Source organism: Suricata suricatta, chromosome 4 (genome assembly GCF_006229205.1).
Source record: "Suricata suricatta isolate VVHF042 chromosome 4, meerkat_22Aug2017_6uvM2_HiC, whole genome shotgun sequence".
NCBI lineage: Eukaryota > Metazoa > Chordata > Mammalia > Carnivora > Herpestidae > Suricata > Suricata suricatta.
In genome coordinates, this window is record NC_043703.1 from 67571127 (window position 1) to 67596980 (window position 25854).

The window sequence follows — 25854 nt, forward strand, 5'->3', positions numbered from 1 at the left end:
ACTTCCATTTGATTCACTATGTGCTTTAAAACAGGATCTCTAAAATAGTCACTATAGGATACTTCAGTGACTTGCTAATGAAAGCATGTGTGTGAATAAGAAATCTAAATGAAAAGCAGCTTTGAAAAAAGATTCAGGAAGAGTGAGTTGAAGAGATAGGAAGGGCAATTATGTCAGGTGGAAATTAGACCTCTGTAGATGGGTAGATCTCCTGTCCTTTGATTAGGGTAATAGGCAGCAGCCCCCTTAAGAATCTGGAATAAATTGAGAAGCTTGGAATGGACCTAAACTAACTTGATCAGGAAAAAGGGTGGGTGAAGGCAGAAGGCAAAACAAGGAGACCGCACTGGACTTTGCGCTGTGCCTGCGTGCTGGGTGAGCAGATGGAGTGCTTTGTCCAAGTTCCCTATGGCTTGTGCCAGGGCTATGGGCCTGCTATGCCTTTGGGCCAGCCAGGACTCTGTGAACACAGACAGCCTGACTGGAGGCGAAACCCTGGTCCCCCCACTTTTCTGGCCAGGACTGGGTGGGTGATGCCTGCAAATGCCTCTGACTACTTCATGGACCCTTCCAAGAGGGTGCGGCTTAAGGCCATTCTCTCCCAGATGAACCCCAGCCTGCGGTTTTGCAAGGCCAGCACCAGGGAAGTGGGCGTGCAGGTGAGCCCGCGAATGGACAAGTCTGTGCAGTGCTCCCTGGGCTCTCACACCTTGCACAGCTGCTCCCCTTGGGGCAGCACAGGCCACAAGGTACCTCTGCTGGCCTGGGGAATCTATTCACCAGCGAAAGGTCGCAGGAACTTGACCCAGCTGCAGAAGGAGGGGGAAGACCAGGAGAGGAAGGCACTTTTGGGTCCTGTGGAGGCCAGCCAGCAGCAGCAGCAGTCACTGCCAATGCCAAGGTCTGAAGAGGACAAACAGGAGGAGCTTTGCCAGCATGAGTTCGGGGAGGAAGACCAAGCAGACACAGGGAGTCGGCGGAGCAGATCTGCTCAGAAAACCCAACTTCCAGGTGAACTTTCTCCTCCCTGTCCCCCAGTCCTCTGCTAGCCTCATGCTGTCTTTCCTCTTTTCCATTTCTGATGCAACAGAGAAAAATCCTTCACTTTCTCCTTACACTTGATGGAGAGGTGGTTCTGATACCGTGTGTTTTAAATGGCCTATACGTTTTGTAACTTTTTTGGTAAAATAGGGTGCTAACTTTAAGCATGTGAAAACCAGCACTCTGGCAACCATTGCTTTTGGGAATGAGGAGATAAATATGTCAAGTATGTGACCAGATTTTCTTTTGGGGGAGATTGTGCTGATGGAACTGTTGAAAGAACATTAGAAAAGTTTGAGAGAGAGAAGCAATAAGAATCCCAGAGTAATCCCTGAGAGGTGAAATGCTAACTTAGCATAGTAGCCTTGAGGATAGCTATGAATGAAGTTAAGGAAGCTTTTTGTTTCTTTTTTCCTTTTTTCTTTTTCTTGTTTATTCATTAATTTGACAGAGAGAGAGAGAGCATGCAAGTGGGAGAAGGGCGGGCATGGGGCGGGGGGAGAGACAGAGAGAATCCCTCACACACGGTGAGATCATCACCTCAGCCAAAATCGAGAGTTGGATGCTTGACTGACTGAGCCACCCAGGCTTCTTGTTTTTTATACAAAACCACAAGGAAAGAGGATCTGGCTTTCCCCTCAAAGATTGCATAAAGACTTTTCCCCCTTATCTGCAGTTTTTGGAACCAAAATATGGCTATTTTCACTGTAAAGATTATAAGACCAGATGGGAGAGTGCATATGTATGGTGCATTTCTGGAACTAATAAGGTGAGTAAAAGTGAGCGGGGCACAGGAGGATGGGGCAGACGTAGATGTTAGAGGGAGAGTGTGTCCCACTGGAGCATGACCATAGTGCTGTCTCATTCATTTGGCACCATTCACGCCAGGGACTTTATAGGTACTTAGTTAATATTCGAACTGAACAGAATTGGACTGTCCACACGAACACTTGAGGGTCTCAAAACTGATGTTAAATTTGGGTTGGTAGTTCTGTGGGACAGAATTTCAGGTTATCTAGGTGAACTCTTGTGTATGGTGGAACTGTCTATAATCATTTTTTAGTTGGTATATTTTGAACCTGTTTTTAGACCTTAGTTCTAGGACATTTCCACAGTTTGTCCACAAGGTGGAGCAATAAGAGAAATAATTCATTGTAAAGGTTAACCTTGGTGAGACTTCTTTAAGCAGTTTCCCCCCACCTTAACTTGAGTTAATTGTCTGCGTATTAAGATTGGGAAAGACTTTATGATCTGCATTTCCAGTTCCCTTGATTAGACTCTGGTCACTATAGACGCTATGAAACAGTAGTCTGGGGCTCAGTGGTTTCTATCTCCTTTCACTGGTCCTGTGCACTTCATTTAGCAACAGTCTACCTCTGGTCTATTTCATTAACTTCAACAAGCATTTGAGTTGGAGTCCCCTGTGCTTTCACATTTTAGGTGCTGCTTTTCTGGGTAAAGGCCTGTAGAAGGAGCGGATAAGGAGGCATGCTAAGACCTCAGTGAAAACTTGACTTTTCATATTAGCCATTTACTAGACCCTGGAAGCAAATGGGCTTTTAAGCTATACTAAAATTACTTTCCTCTCTTGCCAGAAGAAAAACAATGGGTTTAATTAACATACTCCAGGACACTAGGATAAAAGGAACGAGACCTAGAACTCCTCCTTGAGAAATTTATTCTCCTAGGAGATAAGATGCAATGTGGTGATAGACGCAGTGGCATCTGTGGCCTGGAAGTGGTGCAGAAATAACACAGGAGGTGGGTGACCTACCGTGCAGGAGGGAGGGCTTCAAGATGTCCAGGCGGGCTTGCAGAGGGTAACTAGGAGGAGTTCACCAACTGAAGTGGGGAGAAAATGTGCACGAGAGAATGCAGAGTTGAGAAACAACATGTATGGGTGGGAAACTATTTGAACTATTTGAAGTTCAAGTGGGGAAATAATGAGAAAATGAAAAAGTAAAGGCTAATAGACTAAGACAGAAGGCAAAGGTCAAGGGTTCAGCCCATGCGATGAATAACATTATAATAGCTACTTTCCGTTGAAGATTTTAACTCTAGTACTTTGTGTACCTTATTGGTTTGTTGTTAGAACTATAGAAAAAGCACCTGGTAGTATCTAGATAAGAAAATGAGGTTCAGAGTGTGAGAAAAAGGAACTGATAGCTCCACTTAAGACCTAAGGGTAGAGGTTGGGTGAAAGCAGGGCACAGATGAGAAATAGATTACTTAAATGAAGAACTGGGAGACTGACGTACATATAATCTTGTGTGTGTGTGTGTGTGTGTGTGTGTGTGTGTGTATACGAGTGTGTGTGTGTCTCTGTGTGTGTCTGTGTGTATGTACATATATATACACACAGACACACACACACACAACCCTTATTTCTCTTTAGGTTTATTTCAAACAACTGTGTTCCAAATGCCAAAAGAGTGTTAACCCTTCGAGTAGAAGCAAATATCAGGTGAGCATCTAGAGCACTTTGAGTCTATAATGTTGCCATTCTTAAATAGGAAGCTTCTGTGGCATAATGTTAGAATTTGGTAGAGCTGGGTATTTACATGGCAGTGTTAAGTTCTCTTTACCTTGACTTTTTATAACATTGTAGAAAAAAGATAAATTCTGGATTTTGGGGGCTGTAGGAGAGGAGACATATTGACTCTTTTATGTAGCTTTTTAAAATTTTTTCTTATTTTTATTGACTTTTAATTTAAAAATTTTTATTTTTAATTTTTAAGTTGCTTTATATGGTATTTTATATATGGGCCATGTGTGTGGTTTATCAAATACCCTTTGTGTAGTTTGGATGTAGTAATTCTTTTTTCTAAGCTTTAATTTTAATCCCAGTTAATAGACAGTGTTGCATTAGTTTCAGGTGTACAATATAGTGTTTCAATAATCCCATATGGACACAGTAACTTAATAGGGAACCTGTATTAAGCTTTTACTACGTGCCAAACTTTGGGCTAAATGCTTTACATGCATTATCTCCTGTAACCTAAGCTTTGAATTAGGTGTTATACCCATGTTACAAACCAGAAGGCTAAAGTTCCTTAAGAAAATAACTTGCCCAAGTTTAAGTTAAGTAGTTAATTTTAGAACTGTGATCATATTTTATGGTTTCTCCAGGGTCTACGAAGTCACATAATTAGATCTTCTCCAAAACACCTTGCAGGAAGCCTCTTTTTAAACTTTTCAGAGAAGTGTGATCTAGTTGGTCTTCATAACCGAGACTTTTTAAAGATCTCAATCCTTGACTTAGTTAAAAATATTCTTTTTTATCCTACTTAGAAATAAATATATATTTTTAAATTCTTAGTGTTTATTTAGTTTTTGAGAGACAGAGAGCAGGGGAGGGTCAGAGAGAGAGGGAGACACAGAATCTGAAGCAGGCTCCAGGCTCTGAGCTGTCAGCACAGAGCCCGACGCGGGGCTCAAAGTCACAAACCACAAGATCATGACGAGAGCTGAAGCTGGACGCTCAACCAACTGAGCCACCCAGGCGCCCCAGAAATAAATATTTTAAAAACTAGTCTAATAGTTGAATGATTCACCTGTAGATTTCCTAGTTGGACATTCTCATTTAATCTATTTATATTTAACATAATTTACATTTAAAAATATTATTACTTATATTCCTCTTGTGTTCAGTTGAAGTGACTTTTTTAAAATAAAAAAATTAATTCCCCATCTCTGTTATCTTGGTAGTTATTCATGGTTTATTATTCTTCTGGCAGTTACCTTAGACACTGCAACATGATTCTTTGACCTATTAAAGTCATTATTACCTCTCCTTGACAATACAAACTTAGAACACTCTAACTCCTTATCTCATCCTACCTTAGATAGTAGTGTTGTATATTTTAATTTTAAACTTTGTAAGGCATTATTTTATATAGTCATTCATTTAGCTTTAGCTATGTATATTTCCTCTCTGCTGTTCTTTGTTCCTTTTTGTATCTGAGGCCACTTGCCTTTTACCTGAAGGATATGTCTTAATATTTACTGTAGCACAGGTCTGAAGGTGACACATCCTCTTTTGCCTGGATGATGTTTTAAAGGATAATTTTGTTGGGTATAGAGTTTTTAGGTCAGCAGTAGTTTTCTTTCTGCCCTTAAAGGGTCTGACCTTTATTGTTTTTGAAGTTGGCTCTTAGCATTACTGCAGCTCTTTTGAAGTAATCTCTCACTCCTTCTCCCCTTCCTAAATCTACTTGCCTTTAAGATCTTTCTCTCTGCTTTGTTTTTCAGTAGGTTTGCAATTATATGTCTACTTATGGTTTCTTTGTATTTATCCTGCTTGGGATTGAAGAATTTCTTGAATCTATAGCTTGAAGATTTTTATCTCTTGGAAAATTATCAACTATAATCTCTTAAAATATTACTTATACCCCCATTATTTGTCTTTTCCAGTTACTCATCTTAGACCTTTTACCATATCCCTTATGCCTTTTATGTTCTTTTCTGTATCTTCTATGCTTTTGTCTCTCCTTGCTCAAGTTTGGATATCATCTACTAAATAAACTTAAAAAAATTATTTTATGAAACATCTGAGTTTCATACTCTTTATCTCCCTTTTAGAAATGAAAACTTAAAGGATAAATAGCTTTGCAAAGTTACAAGATAAGGAGTGAAAGGACTTTGTCAGGTCTATTTCACATTTGAAGCAACCAGTGAAATAGGGCTGTAAGATATGCCCTTGAATAGGATCTATTAAATGCTAAGAAATTTACACTAAAGGAAACATATTTGATTTGTGTCCCTCATAATGATTTGTATCTTAGCACACATTTTTAAATAAAGGGGCTATAACATTACATTCTCAATATCTCCTCTCTGTTCACAGATTTCAATTACTCAGTCAATGGTATGTGATGATCACATTTAAACAGAATTAGCTGAAGGTTTTGCCAAAATGTTGATGCTTCAGGATTCCATTAAGAGAAAAAAAGCATCAGCCAATGGATATTTCACCCCCTAATGCCCCATCTCTCACTCTATCTTCCATTTCTCTAATTCTTTCTTCAGCTATTTCCAATCTGTTATTAAATCCATCTGTTGAATTTAAGTTATTCTATTTTCAGTGCTAAAATTTTTGTCTTTAAAAAATGACTTCCAGTTCTCTATTGAAAATATTAGTCTTTATTTCTTTGAATATATTAAGCATCATCTTAAAATCTGTATTCGAATACTCCATTAACTTAATGCCCTATGGTTCTGTTGCTATCCTTGCATTTTCTGTGGTTTTCAAATTTGTGGTTCTGTCTCCTCATATACCTCATACGGTTATTTTTGATTGAGTGTTGCCTATTGAGTATGAAGAATTACAGTGAAATTTGAAGCCTATGATAGTATCTTCCTTCACAGAAGATTGGTTTGCTTCCGGTGGGAAGATAGGGGCATTAACAGTTTTAGATTGCTATTTGCTAATCAGGGTTGAGATGTTTTGAAACTGGGCTTTAGCATCTGTAAAAGCTGGTCAATTTTTGGTTCATCTTTGTTTTTAGGTTGTAGCCTTTCAGGGTCCCAAGATAAAACCTGAACTGTTTACTAGGTCTTTTCCATTTTGGCATATTTAAGATGATCCCTCACCTACATCAACTTGTCAGACTTCCTTTCAGCTTTCCACTGTCTTTCACCTCTTCGAGAATTAGCAGACCTTTAGGGAGGAAATAGTCCCAAATGTCAGGCTCCCCTTCACTTCTGGGTGTCTTTCTCTAATGCTTTGATAATTCTCTAGTGCTTCAAATAGTTGTTTTTAAAAGTTATTTCTTTAGCTCAGCTTTTCTAGTTCTCCTAAGCAGGTGGCTTGGTCAAAACTACCTAGTCCACCATTGCCAGAAACAGAAACCTACCTTTAGAGTAAATCCTTATTTATTTATTTATTTATTTATTTATTTATGTCTTTTCTTCCATAGTAAGAGTAATGTGAGGGTTAAATGAATTTATATCAAGTGCCTAGAATAGCGCCTGCAGCAAACACCATGTACTTGCTACTAGAATTTTCTTATAAGAATGCATACTTGTCACTGGAAGAGTAGAAGTTATAAATGTAGGACAACATTTCATAAATAATAAATTAGGCTTTCATTGGTAAAATGAAAATGCCTATTTCCACAATAGGAAAATTGGAAAGCTTGACTTTTTTTTTTTTTTGCTATGGTCCTATGCAGAAAATAGAGCAGTAATGATCAATTTTAAAGATTAACAGGGTGAGAGGGTGGACAAGGGCAATATACAGGTCTCATGGGGTGGGACTTTTATTTATCAGAAGACAGAATGGGATAATGGTTAAGAACACTTTATAGTAAAGATGAGGCATTTCTGGAGCAAGAAGAGAACTAGCTTCCTCTAGAACACCCTTCCTCCTAGTTGACACAACCAAAAGCATCTCCAGACATTGCCAGATGTCTGCTGGTGGGTACAGTACAGCTGGTTGAGACACTGCTCTAGGGTTTTCAAATATTCCAGCCTAGATAGTCAAATTGCTTAATACCGACTCACTGCCCCTCACCCCTACCTGGCTACAGATATAAAAACCTATTAGTGAAGATGTTCTATAAACTCTAACTTCTAAACTTTTCCTGACATTCGATCTTGGTTGGCTTAGCAGTATTGTCTCAAATGTCATCTTCGTTCTTTGTGACACATGCATGGTATTTAATGAGATATGAGTGGTTCTGTACAACCTGGTCTAGGACTTCTCATAAGATTCAAAGGAGGGATGTGGGGAGAAGTATTTTGACTTGATTATATTTGTAACACTGATTTAATTATTTAGTGTTCAAACTGGTCCTTGTTTTCTAAAGACCTGTTCAAAGTCTCATTCCTGTCCTCAAAAGAAAAGATGCATTGATCTAAGGAAGCCGCATTGACAGGAACTGTGTGGTCGCTGCGAGGACAAGAGCTTCTCCTGTGGCAATGCCTACAGCTTTAAATACATCGTGTGACAGGGGCATGACTTGTACAGGACACCCGAACTTTCCTTGTAACTTATGGTGCTGTTCCTTTTCTGCAACTTAACTCTGACCTGGTATTGGAAAATGGGCTGGGCTTTTGTACTTTTTGTAGGTTGTTTAACAATTGTACAAAGGGAGTAGAATAAAATAAATGCATGTAAAATAGACCATGAAGTCACATTAATTGGTGATCCTGGGGTAAGAACATCCATATAGCATCGCAAAATGGTAAATACTGTCCCTTATATGAAGGGAACAATGAAAGGGAAAAATAGTCACTTGACAAACTTATGTCAGCTGGTTGTTCTAAGCACTGGGAATGTAGAGATGATCAGAGGGCAAGGTCCTGGCTTTCAGTTATACATAATTATAGCAAATGCTTAAACAGTATTTATTATGTGCTATGGATTGTAACTCATCATAGCAGCCATATTAAGTAGAAACTATTATACCCCCTCTTAAGAGATGAAGAGAGGGAGCCACAGAGAGATCAAAGTGTAGAGCGAGGATTTGAAACCACACGGGCTCGGACTTGCTCCAGAGCTTGAACTACTGCAGTTATATACACACATATATATTTTCAGATTCAGATGTGGTAAGTGCTGTGAAGGGAACAGTGCTATGACAGACTGAGCTTTTAGGTAGGGTGGTTGGGATGAGGCAGCATGAGAATGGAAACCTGCTGGATACGGGAGCTTAGAGAGAAGATGGTTTTGATCCAAGGGAACAGAAAGAGCAAAGGCTCTGATCTGAGCAGGTGGGCCACAGTTTTGGCATGTCCCAGGAATAGGAGCCTTTAAGGCTAATGTGGGACAGAAGCTGGAGAAGACTGGGCTCTGGTTACAAAAAGTTCTTTGGACTTTTTGTCCAAATTTTGCATATGGCATACTCAACAAGACATGACATCAGATTCTTAATTAAAAAAATTTGTTTTAGTGTTTGTTTTTTGAGAGAGAGACTGAGTGAGAGCAGGGGAGGGGCAGAGAGAGAGAGAAGGAGACACAGGGCCTGAGGCAGGCCTGTCAGCACAGAGCCCAATGCGGGGCTCAAACCCATAAGCTGTGGTATCATGACTTGAGCCGAAGTCAGACACCCAACTGACTGAGCCACCCAGGTGCCGCAGATTCTTAAAATAACTCACTCTTTTGCGGGAAGACCAGGTAGAGTGGAAGGTGGTAGACCAGTTAGGAGATTAATGAAGGCACAGGCAAAATGATGGCTCAGACAAGGGTGGTGGCCATAGAGATGGAGAGCAGTACATCAATTCAAGATAATGTTGGAATTCTAAAGGATTGGAAGAGGAAGATGCAAAAATAACTGACTTTTATTTTCATATTTTTTAAATTTTAGAGAGCAGAAGCAGAGGAGGGGCAGAGAAAGAGGGAGAGAGAATCCCAAGAGGCTCCTCCTTGTCAGTGCAGAGCCCTACACAGAGGTTCAAACTCCCAAGCCATGAGATCCTGGCCTGAGATGAAGCCAAGAGTTGGGTGTTCACCTCCCTGAGCCACCCAGGCATGCTGAAGTAAAGGAGTTTTAGATTTCTACTTTGAGCTATGGGGCAGATGGAATTGAGAGGTGTACATTTAGGTATACATAATAGGACTCCACAGCATGCTCCCAATTTCAAATCCTGGGTGTGGCAGATACATGATTATGGGCAAATTATGTGAATAACTTAAAGCTGTGGCAAGTTCAGTTTCAGACCACTGCAATGATGAGTATTTCAATAAAGTGAGTCAAATGAATTTTTTGGTTTTTAGTGCATATAAAAGTTACATTTACATATGCTGTGATTTATACTGTAGTCTATTAAGCATGAGATAGCATTACTAAAAAATGTACATGCCTTAATTCAAAAATACTTCATTGCTGAAAAGTGCTAAACATCATCTGAGCATTTAGCGAGTTGTAATTTTCACTGGTGGAGGGTATTGGCTTGATGTTGATGGCGCTGACTGATAGGGTCGGGCTTGCCTGCTGACTGATTAGGGTGGTTGGTGTGGTTGTGGCCATTTTTTAAAAATCTTAATATCTTTCTCTTTTTTATCTTATAGTTTATTGTCAAACTGGTTTCCATATAACACCCAGTGCTCATCCCCACAAGTGTCCTCCTGGTCCATGCGCATCACTTCCCTTCTCCTCTCCCCCACCTCCTTAACAGCCTCAGTTTGTTCTCAGTATCCAAGAGTCTCCAATGGTTTCCCTTCTCCTTCTCCCCAACTATTTTTCCCCTTTTCCTCCCCCATGGTCCTCTGTTAAGTTTCTCCTGTTCCACATATGAGTGAAAACATATGGTATCTGTCCTTCTCTGCCTGACTTATTTCACTTACCATGACACCCTCGAGTTCCATCCACACTGCTACAAATGGCCAGATTTCATTCTTTCTCATTGCCATGTAGTATTCCAATGTATAGATAAACCACATCTTCTTGACCCATTCATCAGGTGATGGACATTTAGGCTATTTCCATGATTTGGCTATTGTAGAAAGTGCCGCTCTGAATAATGGGGCACATGTACCCCTGTCCATCAGCACTTCTGTATCCCTTGGGTAAATCTCTAGCAGTGTTATTGCTGGGTCATAGGGGAGTTCTGTTGTTAATTTTTAAGGAACCTCCACACTGTTTTCCAGAGTGGCTGCACCAGCTTACATTCCCACCAACAGTGTAGGAGGGTGCCTGTCTCTCCACACCCTCACCAGCATCTATAGTCTCCTGATTTGTTCATTTTAGCCACTCTGACTGGTGTGAGGTGGTATCTCAGTGTGGTTTTGATTTGTGTTTCCCTGATGATGAGTGACGCTGAGTATCATTTCATGTGTCTGTTGGCCATCTGGATGTCCTCTTTGGAGAAGTATCTGTTCAGGTCTTCTGCCCATTTCTTCACTGGATTATTCATTTTTCGGGTATGGAGTTTGGTGAGTTCCTTGTAGATTTTGGATATTAGCCCTTTATCTGATATGCCATTTGCAACTATCTTTTCCCATTCTGACGGTTGCCTATTAGTTTTCGTGATTGTTTCCTTGGTGGTGCAGATTTTTTTCTTGATGAGGTCCCAATAGTTCATTTTTGCTTTCATTTCCCTTGCCTTTGGGGATGTGTTGAGGAGGAAATTGCTGCACTTGAGGTCAGGGAGGCTTTTTCCTGCTTTCTCCTCCAGGGTTTTGATGGTTTCCTGTCTCACATTCAGATCTTTCATCCATTTTGAGTTTATTTTTGTGTATGGTGTAAGAGAGTGGTCTAGTTTCCTTCTTCTGCATGTTGCTGTCCAGTTCTCCCAGCACCACCTGTTGAAGAGGCTGTCTTGTTCCATTGGACACTCTTTCCTGTTTTATCAAAGATTAATTGGCCATACATTTGTGTGTTCAGTTCTGGGCTCTCCATTCTATTCCATTGATCCATGTGTCTGTTTTTGTGCCAATACCATACTGTCTTGATGATGACAGCTTTGTAGTAGAGGCTAAAGTCTGGGATTGTGATACCTCCCGTTTTGGTTTTCTATGTTAATATTACTTTGGCTATTCAGGGTCTTTTGTGATTTCATACAAATTTTAGGATAGTTTATTCTAGCTTTGAGAAGAATGCTGGTGCAATTTTGATTGGGATTGCATTGAATATGTAGATTGCTTTGGGTAATAATGACATTTTAACAATATTTATTCTTTCAATCAATGAGCATGGAATGTTTTTCTACTTCTTTGTGTCTTCTTCAATTTCCTTCATAAGCTTTCTATAGTTTTCAGCATACAAATCTTTTACATCTTAGGTTTATTCCTAGGTATTTTATGTTTTTTTTTGTACAATTGTGAAAAGGATCAGTTTCTTAATTTCTCTTTCCACTGCTTCATTATTGCTGTATATGCAACCTATTTCTGTACATTTATTTATTTTTTTTTGTACCCTGTGACTTTGCTGAATGCATGGATCAGTTCTAGTAGGCTTCTGGTGGAGTCTTTTGGGTTTTCCATGTAGAGTATCCTGTCATTTGTGAAAAGTGAGAGCTTGACTTCATCTTTGCCAATTCTGATGCCTTTGATTTCCTTTTGTTGTCTGATTGCTGATGCTAGGACTTCCAGAACTATGTTAAACACAGTGGTGAGAGTGGACATCCCTGTCGTGTTCCTGATCTCCAGGGGAAAGCTCTCAGTTTTTCCTCATTGAGGATGATATTAGCTGTGGGCTTTTCATAAATGCCTTTTATGATGTATAAATAAGTTCCTTCTATCGTGACTTTCTTGAGGGCCTTTATTAAGAAAGGATGATGTATTTTGTCAGATGCTTTTTCTCCATCTATCAACAGGATCATATGGTTTTTATCTTTTCTTTTGTTAATGTGATATATCATATTGATGGATTTGCAAATGTTGAACCAGCCCCGAAGCCCAGGAATGAATCCCACTTGATCATGGTTGATAATTCTTTTTATATGCTGTTGAATTTGATTTGCAAGCATCTTGTTGAGGATTTTTGCATCCATATTCATCAAGGATATTGGCCTGTAGTTTTTTTTTCCCCTGGGTCTCTGTCTGGTTTGGGAATCAAAGTGACGCTGGTTTCGTAGAATGAGTCTGGAAGTTTTCCTTCTATTTCTATTTTTGGAGTAGCTTGAGAGGAATGGATATTAACTTGGATTTAATAGTCTGGTAGAATTTCCCAGGGAAGCCATCTGGCTCTGGGCTCTTATTCACTGGGAGATTTTTGATAACTGATTCAATTTCTTCACTAATTATGGGTCTGTTCAGATTTTCTATCTCTTCCCATTTGAATTTTGGTAGTGCATATGTGTTTAGGAATTTGTCCATGTCTTCTAGATTGTCCAGCTAGTTGGCATATAATTTTTCATAGTATTCCCTGATAATTGCTTATATTTCTGAGGGTTTGATTGTAATAGATCTATTTTCATTTATGATTTTGTCTCTTTGGGTGTTCTCTCTTTTCTTTCTGAGGGGCCTGGCTAGAGGTTTATCAATTTTGTTTATTTTTTTAAAAAATCCAACTCTTGGTTTCATTGATCTGTTCAACTGTTGTTGGTTTTTTTTTTTTTTTTGATTCTATATTGTTTCTGCCTGATCTTTATTATTTCTCTTCTTCTGCTGGTTTAGGGTGCTCTTGCTGCTCCCCTTCTAGTTCCTTTAGGTGTGTTGTTAGATTTTATATTTGCGCTTTCTCTAGTTTCTTGAAATAGGCCTGAATTACAATGTACTTTCCTCTTAGAACTGCCTTTGCTGCATCCCAAAGAGTTTGGATTGTTGTATTTTTCATTTTCATTTGTTTCCATATATTTTTTAATTTCTTCTCTAATTGCTTGATTCGTCCAGTCATTCTTTAGTAGCATGGTTTTTAACTTCCATGTTTTTGGAAGTTTTCCAGACTTTTTCCTGTGATTGATTTCAAGTTTCTTAGCATTGTGATCTGAAAGTGTGCAAGGTATGATCAGAATTTATTTATATTTATGGAGGGCTGCTTTATGATCCAGTATGTGACTTATCTTGGAGAATGTGCCATGTGCATTTCCTAGCCTCAGAATGTAGAGTTCTAAATATATCTGTCAAATCCATGTGGTCCAATGTTTCCTTTCTCAAGTTAGGGAAGTTTTTAGCTATTGTTTCTTAAAATAAATTTTCTGTCATTTTCTTTCTTCTAGTAGGACTCTCTAGTACAAAAGTTCACTGGCTTGATATTGTACAACAGGCCCATAACCTATTCTCAGTTTTAAAAGTTTTTAAATGAAAATATTCAAATATTGAAAGTACTTTTTATAATGGGTTCCCTGGGTGGCTCAGTTGGTTAAGCTTCTGACCTTGGCTCAGGTCATGATCTTGCAGTTTGTGAGTTTGAGCCCCACATCAGGCTCTGTGCTGACACTCAGAGCCTGGAGCCTGCTTCGGATTCTGTGTCCCTCTCTCTGTCTGCCCCAACCCCATTCACATTCTGTCTCTCTCTCAGAAATAAAAAAAAATTAAAAAATTACAAAAAGTACTTTACAGTAAACACTCATATATCCACCACATAGAATCCACTTTAACTTTTTACTGTACCTGATTTTTCAGTCTGGTCATGTATCCATTCCTCTGCCCAATCTTCATTTTAGTTTTTTAAAACACTTCAAAGTAAATTAGACAGTAACATTTCATCCTAAATCTGTCACCATGCATATCATTAGGCCAATATTTTGTTTGCTGTTATATTTTTCCTATTGCTGTACAATTTATTTTTTTCAAATGTTTTTGTTAATGTTTACTTTAGAGAGAGGGAGAGAGCACAAATGCATGCATGCAGAGAAAGGACAGAGAGGGAGATGGAGGATCTTAAGTGGGCTCCTCACTGACAGCAGAGAGCCCGATGAGCTCAAACTCAAGAACTGTGAGATCATGACCTGAGCCAAAGTTGGACCCTTAATTGGACCACCTATACACCCCTTGATATACAATTTAGATACAATGTACTGCACATATTTTTTGTGTACATTTACTATATTTTAGTAAATGCATACATATATAACCTATGTAACCTAAACATCTACTGAGATATAGAATATTAACATTACTGTGAAAGCTTCTTTTTTATTACCGAAGTATAGTTGACCTATCCTGTTATATTAATTTCAGATGTATACCATGATGATTCAACATTTCTGTACATTATTTGGTGCTGACCTTGGTTAAGTGTAGTCACCATCCGTAACCACAAAGTTTTTATGATATGATTGACTATTTTTCCTATGTTGTGCTTTTTATCTGCAGGGCTTATTTATTTGATAATATAAGTATGTACTTCTTAAGCCCCTTTACCTATTTTATCCATCTCTGCACCCACTTCTCCTCTGGCAATCATCAATGTATCCTTTGTAGTTGAGTCTTTTTGCTGGGTACCAGGTTTTGTGACTGGTGTGAGGTGATGTCTCATTGTGGTTTTGATTTGCATTTCCTGAAGATGAGTGATTTTTAGCATCTTTTTATTAGACTGTTGACCATCTGTATGTTTTCTTTGAAAAAACATGTTCTCTGTAAATGCATGTTCTCTGCCCATTTGCCAATTGGATTATTTGTTGTTGTTTGTTAGGAGTTGTATGACAACTTTATATATTTTGTATATTAAGTCTTTATTGGATATATTATTTACAACTATCTTCTCCCACTCAGGTTGTCTTTTCATTTTGCTGGTGGTTTCCTTCACTGTGCAAAAGGTTTTTATTTTTGTTTAGTCTCACTAGTCTAGTTTTCCATTTGTTTCCTTTGCCTGAGGAGACCTATCTAGAAAAATGTTTCTAATGGTGATGTCAAAGTGTTTATTGCCTTTGTTTTCTTCTAGGAGTCTTATGGTTTCAGGTCTCACATTTAGGTTTTTAACTAATTTTGAGTTTACTTTTGTGTATGATGTAAGAAAGTGGTTTGCATTCTTTTATATGCAGCTGTCCAGTTTGCCTAACACCATTTGTTGAAGAGGGTATCTTTTTTCTAATTGTATATTCTTGCCTCCTTTGCCATAGATCACTTGATCATGTAAGTGTGGGATTATTTCTGGGCTCTCTATTATGTTCTAGTGATCATGTGTCCTTTTTTTGCCATTAACATACTGTTTTTATTACTATAGCTTTGTGGTATATTTTGAAATATGGGATTTTAATATTTAAAGCTTTGTTCTTCTTTATCATGATTGCTTTAGCTATTTGAGGTCTTTTGTGATTCCAGATCAGTTTTAGGATTATCTATTTTAGTTCTGTGAAAAGTTCTATTGATGTTTTGAAAGGGATTGCATTGAATCTGTGGAGTGTTTTGGGTAGGTTGCATTTTTAACAACATTAATTCTTCTAGTTCATGAGCATGTGCTCTCCATTGTTTGTGTCATCTTCAATTTCTTTCATCATGTTTTGAAGTTTTTAGAGTATAGGTCTTTTCCCTCCATGGTTAAATTTATCCCTAAGCATTTATGATTTTTGATGTAATTGTAAATGGGATTATTTTCTTAATTCCTTTTTAGGCAATATAATTATTAGTAGATAGACATGCAACAGATATTTGCATATTAATTTGTATACTGAATCTTTCCTGAATTCATTTATTGGGTCTAATAGTCTTTGGTACAGTCTTTAGCGTTTCTATATATAGTATGTCATCTGCAAATCGTGACAGTTTTACTTATTCTTTATCAATTTGGACAAATTTTCTTTTTCTTGTCTGGTGTAGCTAGAATTTCCAGTAATCTGTTGAATAAAAGTGGTGACAATGAATATCCTTGTCTTCTTCCTGATGTTACAGGAAATATTTTCAGGTTTTCACCCTTGAATAGTAGTGATTTTTCATATAGGGTATGTTGAGGTATATTTCTTCTAAAACTAAATTGTTATTTTTTTTTTATCATGAATGGATGTTCTTTTTTGGTCAAATGCCTTTACTGTATCTATTGAGATGATGGTTTTTCTCATTCCTCTTGTTAATGTGATATATCATGTTGATTGACCAGCAAATATTAAATAAACAGCCTTGCAAATCTGGAATAAATCCCCCTAGATCATAGTGAATGAGACTTAAAAAAATTTTTTTTATAGTTTATTGTCAAGTTGGTTTCCGTATAACAGCCAGTGCTCATCCCAACAAGTGCCCTCCTCCATGCACATTGTTCCTTTTCCCCCTCCCCCACCAACCCTCAGTTTGTCCTCAGTATTTAAGAGTCTCTTATGGTTTGCCTCCCTTCCTCTCCTTAACTATTTTTTCCCCTTCCCCACCCCCATGGTCCTCTGATAAATTTCACCTGTTCCACATACGAGTGCAAACATATGGTATCTGTCCTTCTCCGCCTGACTTATGCTAAGTGAAATAACACCCACGTTCCATTCTCGTGGCTACAAATAGCCAGATTTCATTCTTTCTCATTGCCATGTAGTATTGCATTGTATATATAAACCACATCTACTTGATCCATGAATAAGCCTTTTAAAAGTATTGTTGAATTCAGGGGTGCCTGGGTGGCTCAGTTGGCTGAGTGTCTGACTTTGGCTTAGGTCATGATCTCATAGTTTGTAGGTTCAAGCCCCGCCTCAGGCTTTATGCTGACAGTGTGGCGCCTGCTTTGGATTCTCATTCTCCCTCTTTCTCTGACCCTATCCCACTCAAGAAATAAACATTAAAAAAATAAGGCATTATTGAATTCAGTTTGCTTATATTATATATTTAGAATTGCTGTATCTATATTCATCAGGGATATTGGCCTGTAGTATTCTTCTTTGTAGTGTTTTTTTGTTTATTTAAAATTTTTTTTTCAATTTTTATTTATTATTGAGAGACAGAGACACAGCATGAGCATGGAGGGGCAGAGAGAGGGGGAGACACAGAATCTGAAGGAGGCTCCAGGCTCTGAGCTGTCAGCACAGAGCCAGACGCAGGGCTTGAACTCACAAACCATGAGATCATGACCTGAGCTGAAGTTGGAGGCTTAACCGACTGAGTCACCTAAGTGCCCCTATGTTTGTTTATTTTTGAGAGAGAGAGCATGAGCGGGGGAGGGCCAGACTAAGAGGGGAACAGAGGATCCAAAATGGGCTGTGCGCTGACAGCAGTGAGCCCAAACTTGCCAACCATGAGATCTTGACCTGAGCCAAAGTTGGATGCTCAACCGAGTCACCCAGGCACCCCTTTTTTGTAGTGTTTTTGTCTGGATTTGGTATCAGGGTAATGCTGTCCTCATAGAATGATTTTGGAAGTTTTCCTGTATCTTTTATTTTTTGGAATAGTTTGAGAATTAAAGGTATTCACTTTTCTTTAAATGTTTGGTAGAATTCACCTATGAAGCTATCTGGTCCTGGACTTTTGTTTGTTGGGAGTTTTTCCACTACTAATTCAATTTTAGTACTAGTAATTGGTCTGTTCAAATTTGCCATTTTTTCCTGACTAGTTTTGGAAAATTGTGTGTTTCTAGCAATTTATCCAATTTTTATAGGTTGCTCATTTATTGGCATATAACTATTCATACTATTTTCTACTTTTTGGTATATTTGTGGTGCTGTTATTTCTCTTCATTTATGATTTTGTTTCAGTCCTCTCTCTTATTTTCTCAATACATCTGGCTAAGGTTTATCGATTTCGTTCCTTCTGCAAAAACGCAGATCTTGGTTTCATTGATCTTTTGTATTTTTTTTCATTTTTATGTTACTTATTTCACTCTCTTTTACTCTTTCTGTCTTTTGGTCTTTCTTTCCTTATTACCAACTTGGGGCTGTGTTTGCTCATCTTTTTTTTTTGTTTGTTTTTTGTTTTTTGTTTTTTGTTTGTTTCCTTTAGGTGTGAGGTTAGATTTTTTTCATTTGAGACTCTTCTTGTTTCTTGAGGTAGGCCTACATCACTATAAACTTCCCTCTTAGAACTGCTTTTGCTGTGTTCCCAAGATTTTGGACTGTTGTATTTTCATTTGTCTCCATATATTTATTTTTTAAATTTTTAAATGTTTACTTTTGAGAGAGACAGAGACAGAGACAGTGAGAGAATGGGTGAGCATGAGATGGGGAGGGACGAAGAGAGGGGGAGACAGAATTCAAAGCAGTCTCCAGGCTCTAAGCTGTCAGCACAGAACCCAGCAAAGGGTTTGAACTCATGAGCCATGACATCAAGGCCTCAATCAGTTGGATGCCCAACCAGCTGAGAAACCCAGAAGCCCCTAGACTCCATGTGTTTTTAATTTTTTATATGATTTATTGATTGGTTCATTGTGTGTTGTTGTTGTTAGCATGTTGCTTGGCCTCCATATGTTTTATCTTTTTTCCTTGTAATTCATTCCTAGTCTCATAAATTGTGGTCAGTTTCCCATAATACTGTTAGTTTTTGCCTTTACTTCTGTTAATATTTGGTTTATGTATTTAGGTGCTCCTATATTGGGTACATAGATATTTGAAATCGTTAAAGTATCTTCTTGGATTGGTCCTTTTATCATTATGTAATGCTCTTCTCTGTCTTGCTACAGGCCTAGTTTTAAACTCTGTTTTTTCTGACGTGAGCATTACTACCTTGGATTTTAGTTTTTGGCTCCCATTTGCATGGGATATCTTTTTCTATCCCTTTACTTTTACTCTATATGTGTCTTTAGGTCTGAAGTGAATCTCTTGTAGACAGCATATAGATGGGTCTTATTTTCTTTTTATCTATTCAGTCATCCTTTGTCTTTTAAAAAAAATTTTTTTTTAATGTTTTATTTATTTTTGATACAGAGACAGACAGAGCATGAGAGGGGGAGGGTCAGAGAGAGAGGGAGACACAGAACCGGAAGCAGGCTCCAGGCTCTGAGCTAGCTGTCAGCACAGAGCCTGACCCGGGGCTCGAACCCACGAATGTGAGATCTGACCTGAGCCGAAGTCAGAGGCTCAGCCGACTGAGCCACCCAGGTGCCCCATCCTTTGTCTTTTGATTGGAGAAATTAGTCCATTTACATTTAAAGTAGCAATGGATTCGTATGTACTTACTGTTATTTTGTTAATTGTTTTCTTTTTTGTAGTTCTTCTCTTTTCCCTCTTGTTCTCTTCTTTTGTATTTTGTTATGCTTGGAATCCTTTCTCTTTATTTTTTGTGTAGCTATTATAGGTTTTTGATTTAGGGTTACCATTGGGTTTATATACAACATTGTATGTGTACAACAGTCTATATTAAGTTTATTGTTTCTAAGCTTAAATGCATTCTGAAAGTGCTAAATTTTTAGTCTCCCCTTTACATTTTATGTATATGATGTCATATTTTACATATTTTCATTTTGTATATCCCTTGACTATTTTTGTAGATATAATTGATTTTATTGCTTTTGTGTTTTAATTTTCATGTTATAAGGTATTAATAAGTAATTAGCAAATAATTAATATACTACCTTTAATTATTTGCTTTTACCAGGGAAATTTTTTCTTTCACAAATTTCTTACTCCTAGTAATGGTCTTTTCTCTCTACTTAAAGAATTCCCTTTAATATTATTTGCAAGTCTTATTGAGTGGTGGTGAACATCTTTAACTTTTGTTTACCTGGGAAACTCTTAATCTGTTCTCAATTCTGAATGATAAACTTAACTGGTGGAGTATTCATTGTTGTAGGTTTTTTTCTTTCAGTACTTTGAATACATCATACCTTCTGGCCTCCAAAGTATCTGCTGAAAAATGAGCTGTGAGTCTTATGGGATTTCCCTTGTAGGTAATGTTTTCTCGTCCTACTTTTAAGATCCTCTTTATCAATACTTTTTGACATTTTAATTGTCATGTGTGTTGGTTTGGACCTTCTTGGATTTATCTTAATAGGGTTCCTTTGCTTCCTGGACCTGGATATCTGTTTTCTTTTCCCAGATTAGGGAAGTTTAAGCTATTTCTTCAAGGTTTTTTGCTTCTTTCCTTCCCTCTCTTTCCTCAGATCCCTCTACTTTGAATGTTGAAGAGTTCCTTTTAACCTATTCTCATTTTTTATTATTGATTTTTTTTCTCCCATTTTACTGTTCTGGTCAGTTGTTTTCCATCATCCTGCCTTCCAGATTGCTAACTCATTGTTCTGCATCCTCTTATCTGCTACTGATTCCCTTTTCTGTATTTTCATTTTAGTTATTGAGTTCTTCTCTTTTGACTAGTTCTTATGCTTTCTGTGTCTCTTTTGAAATTCTCACTGATGTATCTACATTTTTCTCAAGTGAGAAGTATCTTTATGACCTTTACTTTGAAATCTTTCAGGCATTTTTCTTATCTCCATTTCATTTAGCTCTTTTTCTGCAATGTTTGTGTTGTTCTTTCATTGGGGAAATAGTCCTCTGTGTCCCCACTTTCTCTTTGTTTCCATATTAGGTAAGTAAGCTCCTATTCACGGTCCAGAATGTAGTGGCCTTGTGTAGAAGGGATCTTGTGGCGCCTATAGGGCAGTAACCCCTGATTACCAACACTAGGCATTCCACTGCTTCCCATCTACTGTGTGGCTGCCTGTGCTCTCCTTCTGTGGCTGAGGTGAGATTGCTATGGGCATGCAGGTGGTAGGGGCTGTTCTTCAGCCCAACTCACTCCAGTAACCTACTTTGTCTTCTGTGGGGATACTGGGTAGGATTTGCTTCCTAAATTGTTTAGAGGCCCAGCTTTAGCCACCTGACTTCATTGGTGCATGGGTCCAGCACTCAGACTAGCTGTGTGCAAGTAGCCTGTGTCACAGCTGTAGGCACACTGAGGGGCAGGACTTACTTTCCACACAGCCGGCTAAACGGCCCAGCTGTAGGAAATGCAAGCACACTAGTGTGTGTGGTTATTTCTCCACCCGCTCAGGGCAGGAATCACTTTGATGTGCTGGTCTGGTCTGGCCATGGCTGCCTGCTGGGAGTGGAGGGACAGGATCCACTTTGTAGGGGCACCTTCCATGCCCTGTGGTTTGGGTGGGGCAGGTCTACAGTGGTGTGTTGGTGCAGAGTGTGTGGTGTCTGCAAGGTAAAAATTATTAGAACTAGCTCCTCTCTAGGCTGGGGCAGGGCAAGAAAAATGGTACCCATCAACACTTTTGTTCCCAGAGAAATCTGCTGATCCCTGCTTTTCAGGCATCCTTTCTAAAATTAGTCAGTAAAACTCCTTTATGTAAACCCTGGACGTTTTTCGAACTGTTGCTACTGTGTTGTGTCTCAGGCCAAATTTAGTGTGATGGCTTTTTCAGAATAGGGGATCAGTTTCCTATCACCTGCAGGCTCTTGTGGAGTTAAGCTCCACTGACTTTTAAAGCTCTTAAAGTTAAGCCCGACTGATTTTCAAATCCAGATGTTAGGGGACTCATCTCTCCAGCGTGGGTCTCAAGGCTGGGACTGCCAGTGTGGGGTCTGATCCCCTTCAAAGTGATTGTGATGGCCCTCTCCCGTTTATGGTTAGTCACTCTGGCAGTTTTCTTAACCAAGTGTCTGCCATCCTGTCTTTTTGATGTGGCCTTCTCTCTATGACTTAGCTGTTAAAGATCTGTTTTGCCAGTCTTCAGTTGTATTCCGAGTTAGTTTCATAGATGGAGTTGTTGCCTTGGTATGTCCGTGGGATGAAGTGAGGTCAGAAGCCTCCTCTTCTGCTATCTTCCCAACTTCCCTATCTTTTTATTAAAAAATTTTTCCCCAGCTTGGTTACTTCCAGTATTCTGTCTTCCGGATCACTGCTCTATTCCTCTGCATCCTTTAATCTGCTGTTGATTCCTTCTAGTGTGTTTTGCATTTCACTCATTGTTTTTTTTGATTCTGTTTCTTGTTTATATTTTCTATACCTTTGTTGAAGTTCTCACTGATTCATCCACTCGTTTCTAAGTCTGATGAATATCTTTATGACCATTACTTGGAATTCTTTATCAGATAGCTTATCTCTGTTTTGTGTAGTTCTTTTTGAAGTTTTGTACTATTTTTTTTTTCTTCATTTGGAGCATATCTTTCCTCTCATTCTGACTTTCTTTGTTTCTATGCATCAGGCAAAACAGCTACCACTCTCAATATTGAAGGAGTAGCAGTGTGGAGGAACGTCCCCTGTGTGGGTGGCATGGGTTTGTCAGCTTTGGCCAGCTGGCTGGAGCTTGGTCAGGTGCGGGTGGAGGTTTGGGGCACTTTGCACCAGGGATTCTCTGGTAGGATGGCTAGAGCTGGAGTGGCCATGGGCTGGGGCTTTGCATGTGGGGCATGGGTGAAGCAGAGCTGGCACGTGCCAGGGATGTCATAAGGTGCTCCACTTCCAGGCTACCTTAGTGAGACAGTGGGAGCTGCAGTGGGCATACATCAGGGCTGTTAGGTGTATACCACCCAAAGGCAGCTGTGGTGGGATGGTTGAGGCTGGGGTGTGTTCTGGCAGGTGGCTGCCTTGGGATGATAGTTGGAACTGGTGTCGGCTAGGGGTCTGGGGCTTGCAGAGATGGCTACACGGCTAGAGCCTCTGTGGCCTGCTTCTGCCCTTGCTATCAGATGGAGGGGCATAAACTGTGATGCTTGCCGCACTCGTGACCACGGAGAGAGTTGCGGCAGTTTTCCCACTGTCTGGCAGAAGCTCTAGGATTATAAATGAGTTTCCTTCACTTACAGTCTAGTTGCCCTTTAAACTGCTGTCTTTTTTGTTTTATTTTATTGTGCCTCGGTTTAGGGGAATCTGAGCATGGTTCCTTGCCGCCCACCCCCACCGTATTTTTTTTTTTTTTTTTTTTAGAGAATGTGAATGGGAGAGAAGGGCAGAGGGAGAGGGAGACAAAATCCTAAAAAATTTTTTTAATGTTTATTTCTTTTTAGAGAGACAGAGTTTAATGTTTATTTCTTTTTAGTGAACGGGGGAGGGGTAGAGAGAAGGAGACAAATCTAAAGCAGGCTCTGGGCTCCAACCTGTCAGTACAGAGCCTGATGAGGGGCTCAAACTCACAAACTATGAGATCATGACCTGAGCCGAAGTTGGACACTTAACTGACCCACCCAGGCGCCCTGAGAGAGAAAAAGAATCTTAAGCAGGCTCCACTGAGTGTGGAGTCCAATGTGGGGATTGATTACACAACCCTGGGATCATGACCTAAGCTGAAATCAGGAGTCAGAAGCTCAGCCAACAGAGCCACCCAGGCGCCCCTGAGCAGGTCCCTTTTAATGCTATCCCTTCCCACTGCATTATGTAGTGTCAGATGTGGGATTTCTGTCAGTACCAGGTGTCTGTCTCTCCTGCTGTTCTTTGTGTGGTCCCCCTATTCTTTGTTGTGCAGAAGATGCCCAATCAGCCTTCAGATTCTCTTTAGGAGAAATTATTCCATATGTCGTTGTAGGTTTGGTGTGTTCATGGGGTAGGTGAGTTCAGGGACTTCAATCTAATGCTGCCGTTTTTGACCATCTTTTTCCTCCTTGTAATGTATTATTGAATTCATTTTCCTGATATTTTCTTGAGAATTTTTCATCTGTGTTCATCTTGGATATTGGCCTGCAGTTTTTGGTTTAGGTGCCTGGATAATGATAGCTTCATAGAATGAGCTTGGAAGAACTCCTTCTTCAAAATTTTTTGAATCATTTGAGAAGGATAATCATGAACTCTTCAGATGTTTGGTAGAGTCCATCTGGTCCTGGGTCTTTGTTTGGAGCTTTTGATTACTGACTCAGTTCCATTATTAGGAATTGGTTTCTTCAGATATTCTACTTTTTCCTGATTCAGTCTTAGAAGATTGTATGTTTCTAGAATTTTCTCTTTCTTCTTGTTGTACAATGTTTGGCATATAATTGTTTGTAGTATTCTTTTAAGATCTTTTGTACTTCCATGGTATCAAATGCAACTTCTTTTTCATTTCTGAATTTATTTGGATCCTCTTTTTACTGCAATGTTTGCTAAAGGTTTATCAATTTTATCTTTTCAAAGAGCCAAACTTAGTTTCATTAATTTTTTTAAACCTTTGTTGCATTTATTTCTGCTCTGATTTTTTTTTTTTTTTTACTTTATTCTTTCAAGTTTCTAAGTTTGGGTTTTGTATGTCCTTTTTATAGTTACTTTAGGTATAAAATTAGATTTTTGTTTTTTCTTGAAGTTGGCCTGCATTGCTACAAACTTCTTAGAACTGTTTCTGCTGAGTCCTGTAGATTTCAAAGCAGTGTGTTTTCATTTTCATTCATCTCCATATATTTTGTTTTTTTTTCTTTGATTTCTTTGTTGATTCATTGGTTGTTTAGGAGCATATTGTTTAGTCTCCATGTGTTTTTGTGTTTTTAAATTTTTCTTTGTGCAGTTGATTTCCAGTTTCATGTAGTTGTGGTCAGGAAAGACACTGGTATTATTTCAATCTTCCTAAATTTATTGAGACTTTTTGTGTCCTAATATCTGTCCTGGAGAATATTCCATATGCACTTGCAAAGAATGTGTATTCTCCTGCTTTTGGATGGAGTATTCTGTATACAACTATCAAGTCTTTTTGGTGTAAACTGTCATTCAAAGTCAATGTTTCTTTAATTTTTTTGTCTGGAAGATCTATCCATTAATGTAAGTAGGGATATAAAGTCCCCTGCTGTTACATTATTGTCAATATCTCTCTTTGTATCTGTTATTAAGTGCATTATATATTTAGGTGCTCCTAATGTGGGTACATAAATATTTAAAACTGTATATCCTCTTGTTGGATTCATCCCTTATTAGGTAATGCTGTACTTTATCTCTTGCTATAGCCTTTATTTATGAAAAATTTTTGGGCGATGGGCATGGAGAAGGGCACTTGTTGGGATGAGGACTGGGTGTTATATGGAAACCAACTTGACAATAATCTATAAAAGAAAAAAAATTTAATGTTGATTTTTGAGAGAGAGAGAGAGGGAGAGAGAGAGGGAGAGAGAGAGAGAGAGAGGGAGAGAGAGAGAGAGGGAGGGAGAGAGAGAGGGAGGGAGGGAGGGAGGGAGGGGCAGAGAGAGAGGGAGACACAGAATCTGAAGCAGGCTCCGGGCTCTGAGCTGTCCACACAGAGGCATAGAGCCTGATGTGGGCTCCAAACCAACGATCACGACCTGAGCTGATGTCGATTCTTAACTGACTGAGCCGTGCAGGTGCTCCCCATTCTTTGTTTTAAAGTCTATTTTGTCTGATATAAATATTGCTACTCTGGTTTTCCGTTCTTTTCCATTTCTATAGACTATCTTTTTCCATCCATTCACTTTCAGTTTGTATGTGTCTTTAGGTCTGAAGTGAGTCTTGTAGGCAGCATATAGGTGGGTATTTTTTAAAAATTTTAAATTCATTTAGTCACCCTGTATCTTTTGATTGGAACATTTAGTCCATATACATTTAATTATTGAAAGGTATGTATTTATTGCCATTTTATTGTTTTCTGGTTGTTTTGTAGTTCTTCCCTTTTGTGATTTGATAACTTTCTTTAGTATCATGTTTGAATTCCTTTCTGTTTTTTGTGTATC

At 38.8% G+C, this 25854-nt stretch overlaps 1 protein-coding gene across 1 annotated transcript; it reads left to right on the forward strand.

Annotated features, from left to right (window-relative positions):
- The first annotated feature begins 383 nt into the window (after positions 1 to 383).
- On the forward strand, positions 384 to 8143 carry ZAR1L (zygote arrest 1 like). The gene is given in 6 exon segments (XM_029938623.1): positions 384 to 955; positions 957 to 1011; positions 1718 to 1810; positions 3437 to 3488; positions 5670 to 5689; positions 7851 to 8143. Coding segments are annotated over 6 exon segments (933 nt in total). The 3' UTR covers positions 7992 to 8143.
- The last annotated feature ends 17711 nt before the right edge of the window (positions 8144 to 25854 follow it).